This window comes from Parus major, chromosome 3 (genome assembly GCF_001522545.3).
Source record: "Parus major isolate Abel chromosome 3, Parus_major1.1, whole genome shotgun sequence".
NCBI classification, from domain to species: domain Eukaryota; kingdom Metazoa; phylum Chordata; class Aves; order Passeriformes; family Paridae; genus Parus; species Parus major.
In genome coordinates, this window is record NC_031770.1 from 95,497,307 (window position 1) to 95,515,209 (window position 17,903).

Genomic DNA, 17,903 nt, shown 5'->3' on the forward strand with positions numbered 1-17,903 from the left:
AGTTGCACACCTGCCTCCAAGTGGGACTTTCCCTTGAGCAAGAAATCCAAATCAGCCAACAGGGAAGCGTCAAGTGTTTTTTGTCGAGGCAAGGTTTTAGCTCCACTTCAGATACATATACACCCAGGCGCTTTTACTTCAATCAACAAGCATGTCACTTTTGAAATTAAAAGTACAACTTATTCTATTTATCAGTGTGCAAGTGTTATTAGAGTCTTCTTTGTTAGATAATAACACAATATATAATAATGAGTGCTTCCACTGATGGCAGATTATGTTGAGCCCAGAACTCTCATCTTGAATAAGTACCTGAACACAGCTGAAGACTCATGCATTATTTCTAGTCTAGTGACAGTCTGGTAACTGTGATCACTGTGAGACTGTTTCAGCGGAAGCAACTGAGAGGTCACGTTTACAGAGGCAAACAAAAACCAAAGCCAGGCTGCCCTGTGCTGGCAGGCTATCGCCCACACTCCCGGGTTGCCAGCACGCTCCCTGGCATGGTTTTGGCCGTGGCTCTCCAGCACAATGCCTCCCTGCAGGCCAGGGGTCACTGTGCCAGCAGTGCTCCCGTCACTTCCACCTTGAAAGGACTGAACGTCAGGGTGAACTCCCACACCGCTAAATTAACGTGGAGGGCAGGGAAAAACACCATCCGCTGTCCCACTGTTGTTCGGGCGGTGGCTGCTGCCGTCCTGCACAGCCCTGGAAGGAGGGAGGGACAGAGAGGGAGCTCCGCGGCGCAGGCAGAGCAAAGGGAGCGCAACGCGGTGCCCAGGCCGAGATTCTGTTCTGGTGGCTCTTCACATCAGAGCCATTTCGGCACCAGAGGCCAAGAGTTCCGCCTGTGAGAGGTGCGGCGGGGGCGGCCCACGGCGAAGACTCTGCGTAACAGCGAGGGACAGAGCAGAGCAGCCTTCCCATCCCTCTTCTTCGCTCCCTGCTGCAGGAAGCGCTGAAGGCTTAGGCGGGACGGGAGTGCAACTCCCACCGCCCGCCGCGCTGCCACTCCGCGGCACTGCGCATGTGCCAGCCCGCGCCAGGACTGTGAATGTCCGCTCGAGCTTCGCTGCAGTGCCTCGGTCTCGTGTTCGCAGCGCCCGCGCTTGCCCTTCTTCCTGCTCTGGCTTCACTCGGGGTGGGCGGGGCCAGCGCCTTCCCGGGCCGCGATCTGTGCTGCTCTCGCGAGAGCTCCCCCTTTTCCCGGCCGGCGCGGAGCGAGGTGGGTGTCCGGGCCGGTGCCGCCGTTTCCCCGCCGGGGCCGCCGCGATACGGGACCGGGCGTGGAGCGGGGCCCCCCGCGGCACCGTGGCGTGGGGATGCGCCCGATTACCGCCCGCCCGGGGCCCGATGGCCGCCGGGGCGCCCGGAGCCGGAGCTGGCCAGCTGGCGGGCTTTCCCTCCTCTCGGCGGGCGGCGTCCCGCGGGAGGAGGGGGCCGAGGCCGGGAGAGCAGGGCCCAGGAGTGCCGCTCGCCTCTCGGGCCACTCCTGGGGCTCTGTGACTGGTGGTGCCGCTTCCCTGGGCTCCCGGGGCCTTGCAGCGGGCCCCGAGGTGGGCAGGCCCAGCACTCCCTGGGACACTTTTCCTGTGGCCTGGTAGACAGCCCTGGTACGACGTGCTGGGGCTGGTCCGGCCCGTGGGGCGTTCTCTGGCTTAGTTCTGGAGCGTGTGCCTGCGCAGCCAGATTGAAGAGTCTTGGCTGTGTTTGGAACAGGTGACACGTGCTTGGTGTCAGCCGAAGTGTTCTTTTGCGTTGCAGAAAGGCCATGTTCAGCTCTAGCGCCAAGATTGTGAAGCCTAATGGCGAGAAGCCAGACGAGTTCGAGTCTGGTATATCCCAGGTATGTGTCTTTTCCTTGTGCTCTTCGGTAGCTCACTTCCAGGTTATTGAGACTGTTGTCCAAACCGTAAACTTTGAGGTTGGTCCTGTCAACGTGTATAATTTCCTAGTTTTACTTAGGAACTGAGTCATTTAGCTTTTGTTTCCATCAGTTAAACTTGTTGGATGTTGGTGTATCTTACAGGAAGCTAAGTCTTTGATATTGACTCTGATTAAAAGTCTATATCTGCATCTTTGGCACTGTGGACATGGTTTGGTCTCAAGTGTTCTCATGAACTGAAGTGTATGTAATGGATTATTCCACAACTTCACTTTTGTAGGCTCTGCTGGAGTTGGAAATGAACTCCGACTTAAAAGCTCAGCTGCGGGAGTTGAACATCACAGCAGCTAAGGTAGGCTGGACCTTCTCCACTAAGAACTGGGTGGTGACTTGTTCTGTGCATGTTTAATTTTTGTGGATGTTAATGTACTAGATGAATGGTATCTTAAGCCCTTATGGCCTGTGATGGTTTTGTTATGTGCTGTTGTGGGTTCTGGTATTTGCTGCTTGCAAGTAGGATTCCCTAATAGTGTTTTTCTTAGGAACTAGTCTGAAAAGCCACTGTAAAAGCCCAAATAGCAACCTAGTGTGTTAAATAAAAATGTTTAAAAATTATTATTCTACTTTATGTCTCTACAGACTGGGTTTGGGGTCTGAAACTGGCTTTTTTCATGTAGATATTGGCAAGAAATGTAGGTGTTACAGAAAATTAGAAACAAAAACTGCAATACCCTTTGTAAAAAAAAAAATTGTTTTGGGTCTCTTCTGTGCAATTAGTAGGAGGTAGGTAGATTAAGGCAATAGATTGACTTGATCATGTATCTTAGCCTGCTTGTACTTTTCAATTTTAGATCATGCAGGGAGCTGGAACATCAAGAAAGAAAAAGAAAAAAGCAATTAGTGGAAAACGAGAAAGAAAATTAGCATTAGCATTTGTCAGCTTGGGAGGCTGGAATGCAATGAAGCTGGTCACTGCAATCAGAAATTTGAATGGGCTGCTTCTGGTTCTTGCCCAGGCCCACCAGTACAGACACAGGGGTTGGACTGCTTAGAGCTGAATTAAAGACTCAGGGAGTGCAGAAAGCACCTTGGTGTATGAGCTGAGGGGCTTTCAGAAGAAACTACATCTCTCTGGAAGTACAGCAGTTCTAGCTGTTCTTGGTGAAGGGCTTTTAGAAATGTCTTTGTTGTTTACTTAGCTGCTTGATTTTATTGGTGAGAAACTTCCCATGGGCATCTGAGTTGGCTCATGTAAGAAGGTAGCTGGTGAAGAACAGTCCATCCTTCCATTCTCTTGGAGAATGAGGATGTCTCTGCAGCCAGTTTCATGGGAGAAGTGCCTTCTAAGCCTTCATAAACTTTGGGTTTGATCAACTACTGGAGAGATAAAGCAGGGGAGAAAGTAACCTGTCCTAGTGTATTGTAATCCTGTTGGCATTTGGAGGGGTGACAGATGTTTTGAGTAGTGATGCAGGCCTAAGCAAGTGGTGGACAGAAGGTGATTTCCATGAAGCAGATTAACAGATTTGTTCCTCTAAACTTTGGAATCTGCATTAGAGGCAAGTAATCATTGAAACTTTGTATGAGCACAACTGCAGATGTGATGGTAAGCATTCAGTATAGTTAAAATTCTAGCACCTGAATCTCATCCTGTAGAAGGAATGGGCTTTGCTGTTCAGAGGATGTGATTCTGGAAGGGCTGGTGGGATTTACTGCCCGATCACTCCTTCACAGTGAAACAAGTGCTCTGATAAAAGTTTTTCTGTTAAGTGCTTGGTCTGAAGAGCTTTAATGCAGGTAGGTACTGCTTTCTGGTGCACTTGCTGTCCCACAGAGTCATCAGCAAGACTATCAATACCTGTGCTCATAGGATTCACAGTCAAACCAGACATTACTTCTTAACCCCTAGCTAATGCTTACTTTGTACTTCTGTTTCAGGAAATTGAAGTAGGTGGTGGCAGAAAAGCCATCATTATCTTCGTACCGGTTCCTCAGCTGAAGTCCTTCCAGAAGATTCAGGTGCGGCTAGTTCGGGAGCTGGAGAAGAAATTTAGTGGAAAACATGTGGTGTTCATTGCTCAGGTAAAAAAACCCTTCGAGTTACAAAAATGATGATTTGAAGGGACAGCTGATACTACACTAGGGCTGTGTGATTGCTCACACAGGTTCCAGTGTTGCCTTGCCCATTCAAAGTAACAATGATAGGCAGGAAATCTAATGAATGTCCGGTGGATGTTAGCTAAAATGTTTCCAAATGGCTGCAGTGGAAACTTCGTGAGATGCAGAGTTCTTTCATGGAGGATATAACTTTCTTGCTCTAGCCTCTCTTACTCCTTCAGAAGTTTGACACACAAGGCTTAAAATAAAAAGGAACAAATATTAATAGGAACTTTGCTACACTTAGGCAATCTAAGCACTTAAAATTTAAGTTACTAGGAAAGGAGAAAAAAAAAACTCATGCAAGCTCTAAAATATATGGCAGGAGCTAGGGTGAAAAGGTGTTGGAGTGATCTCTCACTTAAGGGCAATACTTAAGGGTTGGATAAACTAGGGATCTGTCTGCAGAGTGGACAGTTGGTTAAACTGAAGCCAGCTGAAAAATTGTAATACAATTTTAAGAGCCAGAGCACCATGCCATGAATCTTTATATGGTCAAAAATATTTATTTTAATAAACTGCCTCTGGCTTACTTCACCTAAGGTTCTTCACCCAGAGGGTGTTTGGGCTCTGGAACAGCCCCCTCAGGGAAGTGGTCACAGCACCAGCCTGACAGAGTGCAAGAAGTGTTAGGGCAATACTTTCTGGCACATGGTGTGACTTGTGGGGATGTTCTGTGCATGGCCAGGAGCTGGACTTGATGGTCCTTGTCAGTCACTTCCAACTCAGCATATTCTGTGATTTTGTAAGATTCTGTATTCCCTTGAGAATTCCTTCAGTAATCTGTTTTTTAGAAGGGAACATGTGCTTTTGAGTATGACAGACCTAATTTGTATTGTGGTAACCCCATCATGAATGCAGTCATGGAGAAGCTGTGATGTGATGGTAGAAAATACTGCAGGTGGCTAAAACTGCATCTAGAATGTTTTAAAACATCTACCCTTGCAGTAGGGAAGTAGAAAATAAATTTTACTGACCTAACGTTTAGATCCTAATTTTGGAACAGGTTATATTTAAGCCAGGGTTTGATCTGGATTGTGCAATAGATGGTACTATTAAAATGAGCACTTCAGTCTCAGATGTCGCCTAGCAATCTGTGGAACTGAGTTCACTACTCTGGTTTGCACCAGAGGCTCAGTCTAAGAGAAGTTTAAAATTCCCTGGGATTTCTGCTCCCAGAGAAGTGTGTTCACAGTGCTAATGAGATTCAGTAAACTACTGTGGTTGTATTCCTGGGGAGAGGGGAATGAAGTACAAATCTTTTATTCCAGGTCACTGAATACAGGAGTAGTAATTGAGAAATACAGCAGTACAGTAGTTCACCTTCTGCAGGGAACTCTAGTTCTCTAGTTTCTAACCCTGATGTAACTTTAAGCATAATTAAGTCTTTTGGCTTTTCATGCATTGGTTTCTAGTGTGAGTGGAAAAGGTGCATATGCTGAGGATGTTTCTGAGCTCATTGTAACCACCAGATACTGAGAAATGCCTTTTTATTTTTCTCTTGCCTTAACAGAGAAGGATTCTGCCCAAACCAACAAGAAAAAGCCGCACAAAAAACAAGCAAAAGCGTCCGAGGAGGTCAGTAAATGATACTGATTCAGTATGACAGCTTTCTTTTGTACCTGGTAGTTTAGCCAAGTAATGCTTAGTTGAGTTTTTAAGAAGTCATTCAAGTGATTGGGTGGTCTTGTCCTTTCTCCTACTGCTTGAAATAGTATCTGTCATTTGACTGCTAAAGTGTTCAGTAGAAAGCTCACCTTTGGGCACTGTGTTGCATTTCTTAGCACTCGATTTGTATTTCCAGCTACAGCTGTAGCAAATTTTTAGCTAGCAGTGCTGGCTTAAGGAACCCCAACCTGCTGTCTCTCTAACCATAGTGTGTTGACAAGAACTATTTTTTTTTTAAGTTGTAGGAAGAGCCTCTTCCACATCACATGTTAGACTGTGCAGAAGTCAAGGCTGGCACACTGGAAGGGGATGCAATGAGGGAAAGAGTGGCTGAGGAGGGGTGTAGGTACGAGTACTAGTCCCTCTGGATATGAATTTGATAGCAATAGTATAGTCATTTGTGTTAAATGGCCTCCCTGCTCTCATCTAGTCACTTGATTGCTAGACATGCAACACTGCTATGTCTCTGTGGATGTCAGTGCCTCATCTATATGTTGCTGTATCATGTAAGTCTGTATCTTAAAAGTTTATCCTCTTTATGACATGTGGCATGTCTTGTCGCTTCTCCCTGCCAACCCAGTATTATACCTGTGTCACTCTGTTTTGCAGTCTTCAGGCATGGATTATAAAAGTAACAGTTTCACAGTATTCATCTAGCTGCAGTCCTGCCTTTGGAGGACTCTTTGTTCTATTAAAACTAGGACTGTGGTTACTTGCTGGTCTCTAACAGTGGTTAGAGAAGTTGTGTCTGAGTAGCACACTGCCACTTTTCTGCATGAGGGAAGGCAGGTATGCAGGACTGCCCCTGTCTCAGCCTGAGGTGAGATCAGGCTGCTGTGTTGTTGTGGATGTCTGTCTCCTTTAGCTGTGCCAGTCTCAGCAGCTGTGCAGTGCTGCTGTAGACACATGTGTTAGTTACTAGTGACATTGCCCTGAAATTGCAGATTGGGATGCTGTGGATCGGAAGACTTATTAGTTCTCTAGACTCATGTAAAATAACCTGGGCCACCTTTTCCTGTATTGCTCACTTCTGGACAGTTCAGGAACACATGTGTAGATTTCAAACAGTCTTCTAAACATGGACTCAATTGACCAGCTAGTCTTTTTCTGTATTACATTGGTCTTGTAAGATGCGTGGGTGTAGGCAGATGAAGAAACCAGTGTTTCCAAAATTTGGTCTCCCATGAATGTGTTCTGTGCAGCTGAGGATACTTACACATTTAAACTCTTCCAGTCAGTGTCTCTGGTTGAGTTGCAGATGGAGCAATTTGGTTTTGATTTAAATATTTATTAAATGTCTAGAGATAGAATAATGTTTCAGGGCTGTTGCCGCAAAAAGTCTAAAAGGTGATCTAAAAGGTCAGAAACCTGGCTACTTTTACCTGTGCAGTCCTTAAGTTTCTGCACTCTGTAGAATTTCTTTTTGCATGCCCTCTGATAGTGTTGTATTGTCACACTGTGGCATTAAAGAAAAGAAATGACACTGAATTTTCAGCCAAAGCATGCTATGGAAGATTTAAACCCTGTCAGACTGGAAAATTTTCAAAAGGATGTGTTTTAATGGTATAAATGTGGCATTTCAGCCGTACACTTACTGCAGTGCACGATGCTATTCTTGAGGACCTGGTCTTCCCAAGTGAAATCGTGGGCAAGAGAATCCGTGTAAAGCTGGACGGCAGCAGGCTTATAAAAGTGCATCTGGACAAAGCACAACAGAACAATGTTGAACACAAGGTAAATAAAAAAAACTTACTTTCTCATTCAGGTGAGGGTGACATTCTGACATCCCTAAGAGACTGCTTAGGCATACAGCAAAAGACTTGCCTTTTGGCTTCTGGAGATGCTTCTGTTTATATTTGGAGTTAGATGCTGAAATAGAGGCAAGACAGTTTAGAACTAAATCTCTAGTTCAACTTGCCAAAGCTCCTGGATTATAAAGTAGCTACATTGGTTCCCTCATGGGACCACAGACAGTGTTTTATTGGGTTTTTTGTGTGTATTGGGGTTGGTTGGGTTGGTTTTTTTTGTTTGTGTTTTTTCTTTTTGTTGTTTTTTGAGTGAGGCACTTAGTTTTGACCTTAAACGGATGTGCTCAGTAAAGCCTGCACTTTGGTTTGTTTCTGGGGGGTGGAGGGAATGGGAGGCTGGTGTTTGGGCCTGCTCTGCTCTCAGAGTCTCACACTGTTGCAAATCAGAGCAGGCCCAAATACTCTGAAGGAAATGTATCTTTTGTGTAAATCCTCAGCTGCCTTAATTTAGAAGGAAATAATTTGCCTCAGAGTGAAATACACTGGCAAATAGTGAAGTACCTGAAGTATGTTAACTTAGAGTCACTTGTTTACACAGCATGTATAAGCAAGATTTATTTGTCTTCACAGGTGGAAACATTTTCTGGTGTGTACAAGAAGCTCACAGGGAAAGATGTGGTGTTTGAATTTCCAGAATTCCAGCTGTAAAATGCAAAAAAATGGCTGAATAAACAACTGTTCATATAACAGAGTAATTTCATTTAAATTTTGAATTCCGTAAACACAGATTGGGATTAACTGGTTCATGGGAATCGTGAACTCACCACTGTCTGGAGATTGATACCTGTGAATCAAAGTCCCCAGCATTTTAATGGAAGCCCTCTTAGGTTTGTCTTGTCACTATTGCAACACAACTGGATAAAAGAGTCCAGAGTCTGCACAAAGAATTTGTAATGAAAAACTTAAATATTCCACATCTCACCTTCTGGGGAAAATACGGAGAATTACTGTAGAGCAGTGGAACTCATGAGTTTTGCACGCGCGATACCAGTTGGAGACCTACATGTTCCTGACACTGGAGGAACTAGCAGGTGGTGTGTGACTCATGAAATATGTAGAAATGACATCTGGATAGAAGGGGTTTGAATTATTAGGAAGTAGGCTGGGGAGGTGTAGGTTGATTTTGAGGGAACTTCCTCTAAATGGCAACATTTCTTACCAGTTCTTACCTAAAAGCAGACTCTGTAACTAACTTTTCACCTTTATCAGACTGAAATGGGAAGGAGTTTTTACTTCTGAATGCTAGACTACATCACTGCACAAAAACAACAGTTTTCTTAGGTATTGATCTTGCTTTCAAGATATATTTATGGGTTTTTTTAAGATGTTTTAATATGGTTCTGTACATTCTTGGTGATATTGGGGGACATGGGGGAGGACTAGATGTTTTAGCATCTGAAGGCTGATAGTGTCTCAGAAACATTACATTTTTGACTTCAGTATCTGTGTTACACTTTACACAAGCTCAGGGATGAATGGAGTTGGTCATGTAAAGTTCACAGCAAATGATATGAATTAGTACTTAATTGTACTGAATACTAGGAGTCAAGGTTTTATACAGTAAAAGACAAATAATTTTCGAATCAGTCTAATAAGCAGAGAGCTAAGTTAGATTGTGTGATAGGCACACTTAATAACTTGTGTTTTCCTTCCTGAGAGTAGATTGAGGACAAGTGCCACGCATGGAGGGTCTTTGTATCTTCTTTTTTCCATTTACAGTAGTTTTGGTTGCTTCCCATTTGGCACCTCTTTAGCTAAGAGAGCTAAAAGGTTAAAACAAGTTCTGCATTGTTTTTGCATTGAAAAAATGAAGACTTTAGAAGTTATGGCATGACTTAGTAGGGCAGGATGGATAGCCCTGTGCTGTTACTGTTGGTGCCAAAAATGCAAAGAGAAGGAAAATGTGCCCTGTTATAATTAGTTAATTTCTTGTTACTTGCTGACAAGGCTTGGATATTTGCACAAAAAGCAGGCAGTATCTTTGAAGAAGTTTGTTTGCCTTAAGGCCTTTTCCTACCTCTTTTTTAAACCTCTGTCTCTGGAGTATAACTTAATTCCTTATTTATTCCTTGACTATTTACTGTTCATCTTGAATGATTCAGCAGAAGTAAATGCATCAGCTTTCCTTAGAATTAGGTGAGAGGAGCTGTAGGTATATAATAACCCCAAATCCTGTCTGCTTGTGTGGAAAATAATTGTAAGAGATCTTACAGTAGAGGAGCCACAACTTCAGAATTCAAGTTTTCATTGCAAAAACGGCTCGAGTCAGACACATTACTAAGCTTTCCCCCAAAACAGTCACAGATGGCAGCCTGTGCAAATAGACCTTGGCTGGTGTGGGCTGAAGAAGCAGCTTGGGGAGTATTTGGAGACTTGCCAGATGTTAGCTACCTTTAGTTAGAGGCAGGTGAGTCTGCTGGGGCTGTGTAACCTCTGCAAGGAGAGGTGATCCTCAGCAGGCTTTGCTAAACAGCATTTCCTGTTTTATAGGGAAATGTAACTCAGGTTTCATCTCTGCATAGTAATAAAAATGTCAGTTGAGTTTCTTTTGAAGCACTGGGAGGGGGTAAGCGGGGGAGGAGAAATCCAGTAAACTGAACGTGAAGATTGCAAACGTTCCCAGGCATTGCCAGCTGGCTATAGATTTTTCTTGGCTCTTGTTGCAAGCCCTCTTGAACTATATGATATGCAAAGGCTCTCTATGGCTCCATAAGCAAATTCTTTGAGGGAAAGGATAATGCTGTCAAAGCTCTATGGTTTTTACATCAACTAAGCTACAAGGAAAGGTGAATATTTGTGGCATAAAAATACAAGACTGCGTGTTCGCAAAAGACTTTAGTCTTAGTTTACCTTTATTTACAGATTCCCTCTAGTGTTTGTGTCAGTGATACAGTCAGACAACTCCCTTTGTCCCTTGACAAGCATACTAAGTGCATGCCTGCAATCTGGAAAGTCGGTTTGATGCCATCTGGTCAAGTGCTAATGAGGCTGCTGGAATGCTGGTGTCAAATGTTACCTTAACCTAAGCAAACTCCATGCTAGACTTTTCCTATACCTTTCATATGCTGGCACAATTGAACTCAGAACATGTGATGTGTCATGAGTTTTATCAGCTGCTCTGAGTGAAAAAGTGGTGAGGCGTTCTGTACCAACACTGCAGCAGTAGTATGTGGGTAGTATCAGTGTGGAGAGACAGGCATATACTGAAGTTCTTTCCTGTAGTAGCTCCGAATGAAAAACAAAGGCTTTACATCTGTTAAGTGCTTGTGAGACTTTCAACTGATTTTAAAGCTTCAAGTGTTTATTTCATATTAATCCTTTCAAAATCTTCAGCTATTTTTGCCTGTGAGGAAGACTGATCCCTGGTGATTTTTCTTCGAAAAGGTGTGTAGATGTGTCACAATTCTGGCATAACAAAACTTGATTGAAGTTTTGGATGGAAAGTGCTTGACCTGTCTTGTATTAATAGGGAAACTTGATACATGATATCATGTCTGAGTAGCCTCTGTTGAAAGTGGGAACAACTTTCCCACTTTTTGAAAGTGAGTTTCAGCGTAGTGATGTGATGTCAAGCAGCATTCAGAGGAAATCCTATCACTCCTGCATTGTGGACCAAAATAATCTGTTTCCTATTCCTTTGTTTTCCTGAATTTTCCAAGTAGGAGGCCTGAGTTTGATTTTTAATTACATCTGAAGGTCAGAGCAATGCTGAAAAGCTAGACCTTTTCCAGTTTGTGATATGTGCTATCCTGGCCACTAGATGTTTATCAGAATGACAGAAAAAAAGATGTCGATTACACAAAGTTATGAAGCCTCATAAAATGAAGGCTGGAGGTCTGGCTGAGGGAGTGTGAGTTTCTCTGTCTCCAGTAGGGGCTGACTGCAGCACTGTTCAGTGTAAATAATTCACTGCTGTTTTAACAAAGTGCCTTTGCCCTGCCCCTTGCTGCCTGCCTTGAGGGTACTCCTGTGAAAGCCCTGCTGACACGAATATCTATGTACTAGTGCTCTGTTCCCTACAGAGATACAAGTAAAAGTCCTTATTTATGTATTGTCATCAAGAGGAGAAAGTTTGTTGGATTTGTTAAGTGTATGAGTCAATGTTTCCCCTCTTCTACCTTCCAGTTTTTCTTACTTGTTTTCAGGAAAATCAAGCTTAGTGTCATGCAATTGCTGCTTGGTGTTGCTAAATGATTAATAGCTAACAGTTTTAATTATTGCATATTGAGTCAACATGTGTGGCTCAGTTGTGATCTGCACCTGGAGCAGCAAAAATAGAATTAAATTCAAGCACTGAGGAGTTTATTCCAGTTTGAGAGATGACTAACAGAAAAAGCACAATTGCTGCAGTGAATGATGCTTATAAATTTTTATACAGAAAAAAAAAATAAATTAATTCAACATCACTAATGAAGTAGAAGGCCAGGTTTTACACAGTTGCAAATAAAGTTAATCCTGTATTGATGTGGGCACACTGATCTTTCCCACCCTACATCTCATGTACTGTGCAGAAAGTAAGGAGAGCTTCTGCTCTCTGTGCCCACAGAGGCGCTGGGGAGGTGCTAAGAAGATGTTCAGATGGCAGGTGGATGTCTTCACAGGGACAGATCTACAGGCTGTGTTTTACCAGGATTGTCTTAACGCATAATCAAGTTGTTTCCTATTTTCTTGGCTAAACAGATACTGTTATGTGAAGCAAAGGGAATAGGACACTGTGCTGCCCCAAGAGCAGAGGAGGGGTTGCACTTGGCATGCTTGAGTGCATGTCTGTACCGTGGAGGAATCCTGTATCTGCTGCATCTCCTTGCCACTTTTAGGAGTCTCTTGGCAGTGCCCTGGGAGGCCTAATAAGGGCTGGTTAGTGAGGCAGCTTTTACTTTCATTAAGTAGAACAGCATTTGTGATGCCCTGCAATAAAATGAGCTCTGGCAATTGAGCTCAGATACTGATTTCTTAAGTAGTTTGGGTATTGGAAATTTTCATCCTTTGGAAAAATCTGATTGGGAAATGCTAGTACCATTGGATACTTCGCTGAACCAAAGGGAGAATCAGGGCCTTGTCTTCTTCTCTTAGGATTTTTAAATAGCCCCATTGTGTTTTTAAATAGGTATTGTGTTTAATCCTCTTGCAGATACAAAGATAATTCCAGCTGACTATGCAAAGTGCAGAAAAATTTACCTGGATGCTCCTAAAATGTATTAGCATATTTTCTAAAAACTTTTTATTGTCTTTTTACAACCAGTTGGATTTTATCTGCATGGTTTTGGTTTGGTTTGAACCCAAGAATTGTAGTCGTAGTTGTGTCAATGTGATATTTAATCTGAATTTAAAGGCTGAGGAAAAGATGTGTAGTGCGTCAAGCTGAGGTAGGTGGCCTAATTAATGTCTTGCTGTATAGAAACATTTTTATAGAAACAGGTTTGGGTTTCAAGGGACCTTAAGGGTTGTCTACTCTAGCCCTGCCCTGCTGTAGGCAGGAACACCTTCCTCTAGATAAGGTTGTTTAAAGCCCCATCCAATCTGGCCTGGAGCATGTCCAGGGATCGGGCATCCACGACTTCTCTGGGAAACCTGTTCCAGTGTCTCATCAGTCTAACAATAAAGAATTCATAGTATCTGATACCTGCCCTCTTCCAGTTTGAAGCCTTTCTGCCTTGCCCTATTCACTACATGTCCTTGTAAAAAGTCTCTCTCCAGCTTTCTTTTAGCCCTACCCCCCTTTAGGTAATGGAAGGTGCTCTTACGTCTCTCAGGAGCCTTCTCCAGCCTGAGGAAGCCTGACCCTTTCAGCCTGTGTTAATTAGAAAGGTTCTCTGGCCTCATTAACGCTCCTCTGGACTCACTGCAACAGGTCTGCATTTTTCTTGTGTTGGGGGTCTCAGAGCTGGATGCAGCATAGCAGGCAGGCTCTCATGAGAGAGGAGCAGAGGGACAGATTCACTTCCCCCAAGCTGCTGGCCATGCTTCTGTTGATGCAGCTCAGGATGCGGTTGGAATTCTGGGCTGCAAGGGCACCTGTCTGGCTCACGTTGAGCTTCTCATCAACCAACAAGTTCTTCTTCTCAGGGCTGTTCTTGATCCATTCTCTGCCCAGTGTGTGTTTATGCTTGGGACTGCCCCAACCCAGGTGCAGGATCCTGCACTTGGTGTTGAACTTCATGAGGTCTGCACAGGCCCATCTCTCAAGCCTGTCAAACAGGTCTCCTTTTCCTTGCAGAGAGGACTTGCATTTTCCTTAGTCTTCCTTTAGATACATCACTGATGTATCTAAAGAAGCTTTTCTTGTTGCCTTTGATGTCTCTGGACAGATTTAATTTTCTCAGTGTATGTTAGCTTTCCTAACATGATGCCTCATTGCTCAGACAATCTCTGTTCCTCCCAGGCTACCCATTCTTGCTTCCATCCTGTTCAGGCTTCCTTTCTGTGTTTCAGTTTGTCCATGAGCTGCTTGTTCCTCTGTGCTGGTATACTGTGGCCTCTGAAGGCTGTCTCTCTCTATCCAGCAAGGGTGGCTGAAAGACTTGAGAATCAGTGTCCTAGACAGCTATGTTAGCATAATAAAGAACTTAATAACCAGCAGCTATTGTGACCTGGTGATGACCTAAGCTGCTCCCACATGGTCCATGCATCAGTACCCCAGTTTGCACATACTACCTTGATTTAGATGATGTACCAATATGGCTACACAGTTTCCAGTTGGTTTTTGGGGTGGGAAAAGGTTACTTATACCCTTCTGTATGGGGTCTGTGCCTTTCTCTCATGTGAAAGTAAACCGTGTGCTTGCTTATTCTCCCTATTCTTAGAGAAAGCACTTTAACTGTATTTATAATATTTGCCCTTTCCTTTTGAACTCTGGTAATTTCTGTTTGTTTTCACTTCTGCTTCCCTGGTGTTGGTGTCCTACCTTTTCTACCAACTTTCCCTGAATGGCTCTATTTCTCCATTGAATTCTGGTTCTGGCCTCAAAGTTATTTGCCTGTGTTTACAGGGAGAGTAGATATGTATGTAAATGGAGTTGTCTTTGCCATGGTAATATGATCTTCAAAGGCTTAGACTACAGTCACTTTGCTGCATTCTTTACATAAAATGTTTGTCTTGGCAAGTTTCTGCCAACAGAGTGCTGCAAGGGCCCAGTTCTGCTAATTGCCTTCTGATCTCACTGAACTGATGTGGCTTGTATGCATATGAACTTTAAAATTAGAGTTGCATGGTCCTTAGACAGTTATGTTCATGTTCTACCATAATGCCCTTTCTTTACTGAGGTAATCTACCAAGGAAGTGATCATTGGCTTTTAACTTTTCATGACCATTTGATGTGTGTTAAAATTCAGGAGTCCATAGCAGTGGAGGGTAGCTAGGTTCCAGTCCAACATGGAAACCTGTATGTAGGTAGTCCACAGGGAGTCCTGAGTATGAGGCATCACTACCTCTTTTTGAATCTGTTTCTGTCCTTGCCATTAAAACTGGGCCGTGTATGCTGTGGGCTGACAAAACAGGAGCTGTCATGGGCAAGAATGCTGCACACCCCAGGCTTAGGGAGATGTTTCCTGGGAGAGAGGATATATAATGTCAAGAGCAAAGAGGAAGAGAGCACATCAGGACAGTGTCACTAGCTTGTACTGCAAGCCCCACCACAGCACAAAATTCTCAACGAAGTGGATGTGCACCTTAAAAGAGATCTGAAAAATGGTAAAGAAGTGAGCACACAGATGATCCTATTGCAGCTTTCTCTAACCCCTCAGTCTAAAACCTTTTCTGTGTTCTAATACTTTCCTGGTCTTGGGACTGTGGAAGGTGGAAAGGAACCTCCTGCTACTGCTCTTAGCTCCTGTTCTGGTTTTCCAGTGAGAGGTCACATATTGGGGGTTACCCAGGCTCCCAGCCTAATGGGTGCTTGCTTATAATATGGCCCCTCAAACATTACCTGGAAGAACTGGGAGGAGGGAACAGTGGCACGAGATGGATGGAGACAGATGATTCACAGGATTTTTTTTGTAGCTATCAGAGCTACAGCAGCTTTTCATTGGAGAGTATTAATTAATACAGTCACAAGTGGTACTCTCTGTTTACCCTGGAAATTGATAGTGAAGCTGTTTATATGTGTTGAAGTATAAACTGCTGTAACTGAGGGGGGGTGGGGGGGGGGGGGGGGCTGGTCTAAAAATCCCACTTCCCAGAACCAGCTGGCCCCAGTTTTTTGCTGCTTGAATGTGTGTGGAGTACTGTGGTTTATCCAGGCCTCAAACTAGTCTAGCTGTTAAAGGTAAAAATCAAAGTTGTACAAGTATTTAGAAGCTTAAAAGTGAAAAGCACTTAAATTGTATAAAAAGGTGTTTAAAATACAACACAAAATTTTGTGAAGATGCCTGCCATGTGGATAATTTAGCATTTATGTTGTTGTGGGGTGTTCAGACATGGCTCTGAAACAGTTGCATATTTTAGTCAAGTCAAGAATGGTGCAGCCAATTGCAAGAACAGAGATAATTTCAGCGAGGGGAAGAGTGTACTAATTAGCCACACAAGAAAATCACAGTCAGTGCTGCATTTCATGTGTTTTCATATCTGCTGAAGCAAAGCAAGGAGAGTGTTGTGCTGGGGCAGTGTGCGTGCATGGCTTAGAGCTGAATAGATGTAAATGGTTAAAAAGGGGTTCTCTGCTAGAGAGGAGGAGCGGAAAGTAAGTGTGCATTCCCAAAAAAGTACATTCCCAAAATAAAAAGCTTACATCATGGACCTCTTCAGTTTTCCCACACTTCTTCCCTAATTATTGTCCTTCAGGACAGCTGATCTATTTCAAACAGGAAGCTGTTTACAGATAACACTTGCAACTGTTTTGTCTGATTTGTTGAACTGTCGAAAAGCAAAAGACAACCTCTTTTTAAATTAAAAACTGTCAGACTTCTGTAAACAGCAGCAATGAGGTTCATCTGTGCAGTGTCCCTGCAGGCACAGAGCATTGTGCAGTTCCCATTCTCTCAGCAGCCATAAGGTAAGAGACTTTTAATGCTTTCACTCTGTAAAAACATGTAAAGGAAAAAGTCTTGATGTTTTTTAGGGAGCTGCTTTGTATATGGCAAAATATGGTTGACAATCCCCAAACAGAAGGGGAAGGCAAATGAAAAAAGAGCTTGCTTGAGTCTATCGGGTAACATTGGACCTTTCTATTGAGAAGCACCCATGAGGGTTAGATCACTGAATGCCAGGTTAGTTTGGGGGGGGGTTGTGTTTAAAATGTACAAATGCCATTGCAAGAGCTTGCTTTCCTTTTAGCAGGGAAGGACTAAACAGTATATGAATTTTAACTTTTCCTACAACTGAAACTTTTTTTACTTCATTCTTGAGTTGTAATTCCTGGTCACAGACACAGGCAGTTGTCTGTTTTCCACTTTAAAAAGTGATCTTTTAATACAACTGCAAAGCAGAGAATGAAGACTGACACTGCAGAAGTGAAACATGACAGAAGGTCCAGTAAGGGCTGAAATTACACTGCTGCATGGTTAAGAGTATCTCAGTGAAAACTAAGTCATATAGGGAGTAGTAACATGCAGAAATGGTTAGTGAGGTATAAGGATGTATAATGATACAGAATCTTGGTCCAAGTGAGCAGGAATATGAGAGTAAGCCATATTTCAATAAGCTGTAGGGCACATGTCTGCTTGTCAGGATTCATAAGGGGCTTGAAGTTTCCATTCTGACCTCTGTGCATACATATGTGTTCAGTATAGGCAGTGAAATTTTGGAGGGGGATTGTTTTCTAACAAAATAAAATCACTATGGAGAACTGAAATACCTAACTTTACTTGTCCTACAGTGAAATGGAGCAGTTGGATTGGAAATACTATGACTTTGTTTATTGGTGCAAAACCAATACACTTTGATTCTTGGGTATTGAAAGATTTTTAAAATGTGGCAAATGTAAAAACTGTTGCCCTATGTTTTCTTCTCTGTAGCTGAGATCTTTGTATTTCATATCCATGTGATTGTTTATATGATCATGAACATTTAAGGCATTATAGTGATCAGAAAATATAAAGCAAACACTGATTTAAAGGTCACACAATGACATTCTCCCTAAAGTTTTAGTATGTTACTGATGCAGCATAAATAAGGTGTGCCAGTGTTGTAGACAAGAAGCAAGACTTTAAAGCTGAGTATTCCTTTCAAAAATGTTTGGACTGTCTTTCATAAAATTCTTAGATGTATCTGTTAAAATGAAATTACTGTTTTAGTTAATACATGAAAGATAATGTGTAAGTTAAATCCATAGTCAAAATAGCATTTTAAACGTGGCATATTCCTATAGTCAACAGAGAATTGCGCTGTGGAAGTGATGTCTTGAGAGCAGAAATCTACTGTGTAATTTCTAATTGTTTGTTATGGTCAAGGCT

General features: G+C 43.1%; 2 protein-coding genes across 4 annotated transcripts in view; both read left to right on the plus strand.

The window, feature by feature from the left end:
• Positions 1–1,112: 1,112 nt before the first annotated feature.
• On the plus strand, positions 1,113–8,206 carry RPS7 (ribosomal protein S7). Its single transcript, XM_015622972.1, has 7 exons — positions 1,113–1,222; positions 1,762–1,843; positions 2,163–2,234; positions 3,821–3,964; positions 5,553–5,617; positions 7,291–7,441; positions 8,086–8,206. Exons 2-7 carry the CDS (start codon positions 1,769–1,771, stop codon positions 8,161–8,163), a joined length of 585 nt encoding a protein of 194 aa, XP_015478458.1. The 5' UTR covers positions 1,113–1,222; positions 1,762–1,768; the 3' UTR covers positions 8,164–8,206.
• A 7,530-nt stretch (positions 8,207–15,736) lies between these two features.
• The window catches only part of COLEC11 (collectin subfamily member 11), a 39,473-nt gene continuing 37,306 nt past the window's right edge, over positions 15,737–17,903 (plus strand). For 2 of the 3 annotated variants that reach the window (XM_015623125.2, XM_015623126.2), the window contains exon 1: positions 15,737–16,504. The gene's annotated coding sequence lies outside the window, so the exon portion shown is untranslated. The remainder of the gene's footprint in view (positions 16,505–17,903) is intronic. The other variant, XM_015623130.2, reaches the window with a different exon arrangement.

Bases quoted from the DNA above. Each gene is read 5' to 3' on its own strand.
- RPS7 (XM_015622972.1), top strand. From the start codon at position 1,769: ATGTTCAGCTCTAGCGCCAAGATTGTGAAGCCTAATGGCGAGAAGCCA. The intron at 3,965-5,552 runs GTAAAAAAACCC...TTGCCTTAACAG, and splicing joins ATGTGGTGTTCATTGCTCAG to AGAAGGATTCTGCCCAAACC. The intron at 5,618-7,290 runs GTCAGTAAATGA...GTGGCATTTCAG, and splicing joins AAGCAAAAGCGTCCGAGGAG to CCGTACACTTACTGCAGTGC.